A 2,472-nucleotide genomic window follows, 5' to 3' on the forward strand; every position below is an offset into this window, starting at 1 on the left:
TATTAACTATAAGCACTTAAGGAACTTAAACTCAAAATACAAAATAAAAATATTATATTAAAATTAAATATTTTAACTAAGTATTCCAATTCTTAAATATATAAAACAAGCTTTATAAATAAAAAAAATATTTTTCAATACTAATTGTATTTCAGACAATAAACTCAATATTGATTTGTAGAGGAGTACAGACCTATACTTTAATCCATCATAATTTTATATTTAGTTACTATGATACATACACTTCAACATATCTATCCCTTTCTTTGAAGATTACGTTGCATAATTTTTCTGGTATAAATACATATATTCTTAATTTTTTATACATAAATAATAAAAATATTAATTTTTTTTATAATCAACGTCATAATAAAAATACATATAAAAATATAATTAAATTTCAATATATAATTTTATATAAAAATAAATAAATAAAGAAAATAATTTCTCGCCAAAACGGACATGACGGAAAAAATCAAAGAGAGAGATCAAGTCTCGCTCACAGACCTTCCATGTGGCGCAATGTTTTCCCACTAGTGGACCAGAGACCCTTAACATTCTCTCTCCAAATCCTATTAGCCCACGTTTCCACCTTCTCGAACACCCGTCACCCACAATGCTGCGCAGCCCGATGACCTACGTGCCCCTCCCTTGGGGCCAGACTCGACACATATCCATCTATCATTCGTCCTTTGTGGGGCCCAATCTCAACTCTTTCCTCCACGTGGACCCCACCACATGAAAACGCCACGTTGCACTTCCCAACCAATCCCCTCTCTGCGCTGTTAAACCTACCTTTTCACACGTGTCAGCCTCCACACGTGTCGCGGCGGAGTTCTTATAAACACCAGTCACGTCTCCCATACTTTCTCCTCCTCATACGCCAGCAATCTTCTTTAATGCGTCCAGATTGCTCCCCTCCAAATCTGCGCAAAAAAATCAACCGACTCCGGTGAACTCAGGAAACTGTGAAGAAAAACTGAGTTGCAGTGAGAGAGAGTGAGGGAATTGTAGAGGGTGAGAGAAAATAAAATTAAGAAGAACAATGGACGGTAGGGGTGGATGCTGCATAGCGAGGTATGCTGGTGATGGTGGGGTCTACCATATTTCCCAAGTGGATCAGATAATGCTCCGGTTCCGACCGATTGCCCCGAAACCGGCAACCGGCGGATCCGTTCCGCCGCTGGAGTGTAACAGTGAAGTGTACTCTAATTGTGGAAGAGGCAAGAGAAAGTACTCGAAAGAAAACAAGAACAACGTCAGCAGCAACGAAAACACAAACAACAGCAAGAGGTGCAATAGGAAGAGAAGGGTGTCGAATCGGGAAGAGAAACGAAATGGGTACAACGGAGATACAGTGGTGACACTGCCCTTGTTGCCGGAGACTCCGGACCGGAAAGACTCGCCGGCGAGAGGGTACCCGGAGGAAGCCAAGAAGGGACAAAAGTTTCCCGTGTGGCTGAGTTTTGGGAGCAGTAGTAGTGATAATAGATTTGGGGAACTGATGGGTGATGGATTAGGGTGTGGATCAGATCCGGGGGTGGTGACGCCCGAGGCGGTGAGGTTGGTGGGATCGTGCGTGACGGTGGAATGCGTGACGGAGACTTGGGTGGAGGGGGGTGGACTGGGGAGTACGGACGAGGAAAGGAGGAGAAATCTGGGAAGGGACACGTGTCCAGGGTTCATATCGGACGGCATGGGGAGGGTGACGTGGACTAATGGGGCTTACAGGGAAATGGTAGGGCAGTGTGGAGGGATGATGGTGTGGTTGGTGATGAAGGAAAGGGCGATGCTAACGTACCCGGCATTCACGTGCAGGGTGAGGTTACAGTACGCGTGTGGGAGGGAGAGGAATTCTCTGACTCTGCCTTGTGACGTGTGGAGAATGGAGGGTGGCGGATTTGCATGGAGACTGGACGTGAAAGCGGCTCTCTGCCTAGGCCGCTAATATAACCTAGTAAACCACATATATATGTGTATATATATCGGCCTGTCGTGGGTGATGTATGAATCATGCTTTTAGTGGAAAGAACAATGGATTAACACAGAGATTCTACTACTATATATATATATATATATATAGGGTGTCAAGAGCTTTGTTTAACATGTAAATACACTTATGAGAGGGGGGAGTTTAGGTACTTTTTACAGTAGATAAATGTCGGTGTCTGTCAACTTTGGCTTTCTGTGTATTAATTTGGCTGATTAGATTTGTAGGAAGCATTTGAATGAAAATTAAGCGATCTGATGAGTTTGGTTATCTTGATTTGTTGGTTTTAATCGAAGTGAAAAGGTGAAGTGTGTATGTATGTTTCTATAATTACATACCTTTTTCATGCAAGCTGCAGGTTTTCTCTTTTCAAGATTTAGTTTTTCTCTTTGCAGTTGCCACCTCCCGACGGGGAAATCTTTTATTGAGGGCTGAGAGAAATTATTAATTATGGTTATTGAAGGATAATTAGTGATTATACT

At 42.2% G+C, this 2,472-nt stretch overlaps 1 protein-coding gene across 1 annotated transcript; it reads left to right on the forward strand.

The window, feature by feature from the left end:
• Nucleotides 1–776: 776 nt before the first annotated feature.
• Nucleotides 777–2,260, forward strand: LOC110822924 (uncharacterized). The gene has a single exon (XM_022053147.2). The coding sequence runs from the start codon at nt 1,046–1,048 to the stop codon at nt 1,946–1,948; it is 903 nt and encodes a 300-aa protein (XP_021908839.2). The 5' UTR covers nt 777–1,045; the 3' UTR covers nt 1,949–2,260.
• Nucleotides 2,261–2,472: the final 212 nt, after the last annotated feature.

The sequence above is a fragment of the Carica papaya genome, chromosome 9, assembly GCF_054855325.1.
Source record: "Carica papaya isolate Zhongbai chromosome 9, ASM5485532v1, whole genome shotgun sequence".
Lineage (NCBI taxonomy): Eukaryota > Viridiplantae > Streptophyta > Magnoliopsida > Brassicales > Caricaceae > Carica > Carica papaya.

Excerpts from the sequence above, each read along its gene's own strand:
- LOC110822924 (XM_022053147.2), top strand. The coding sequence starts at position 1,046 with ATGGACGGTAGGGGTGGATGCTGCATAGCGAGGTATGCTGGTGATGGT.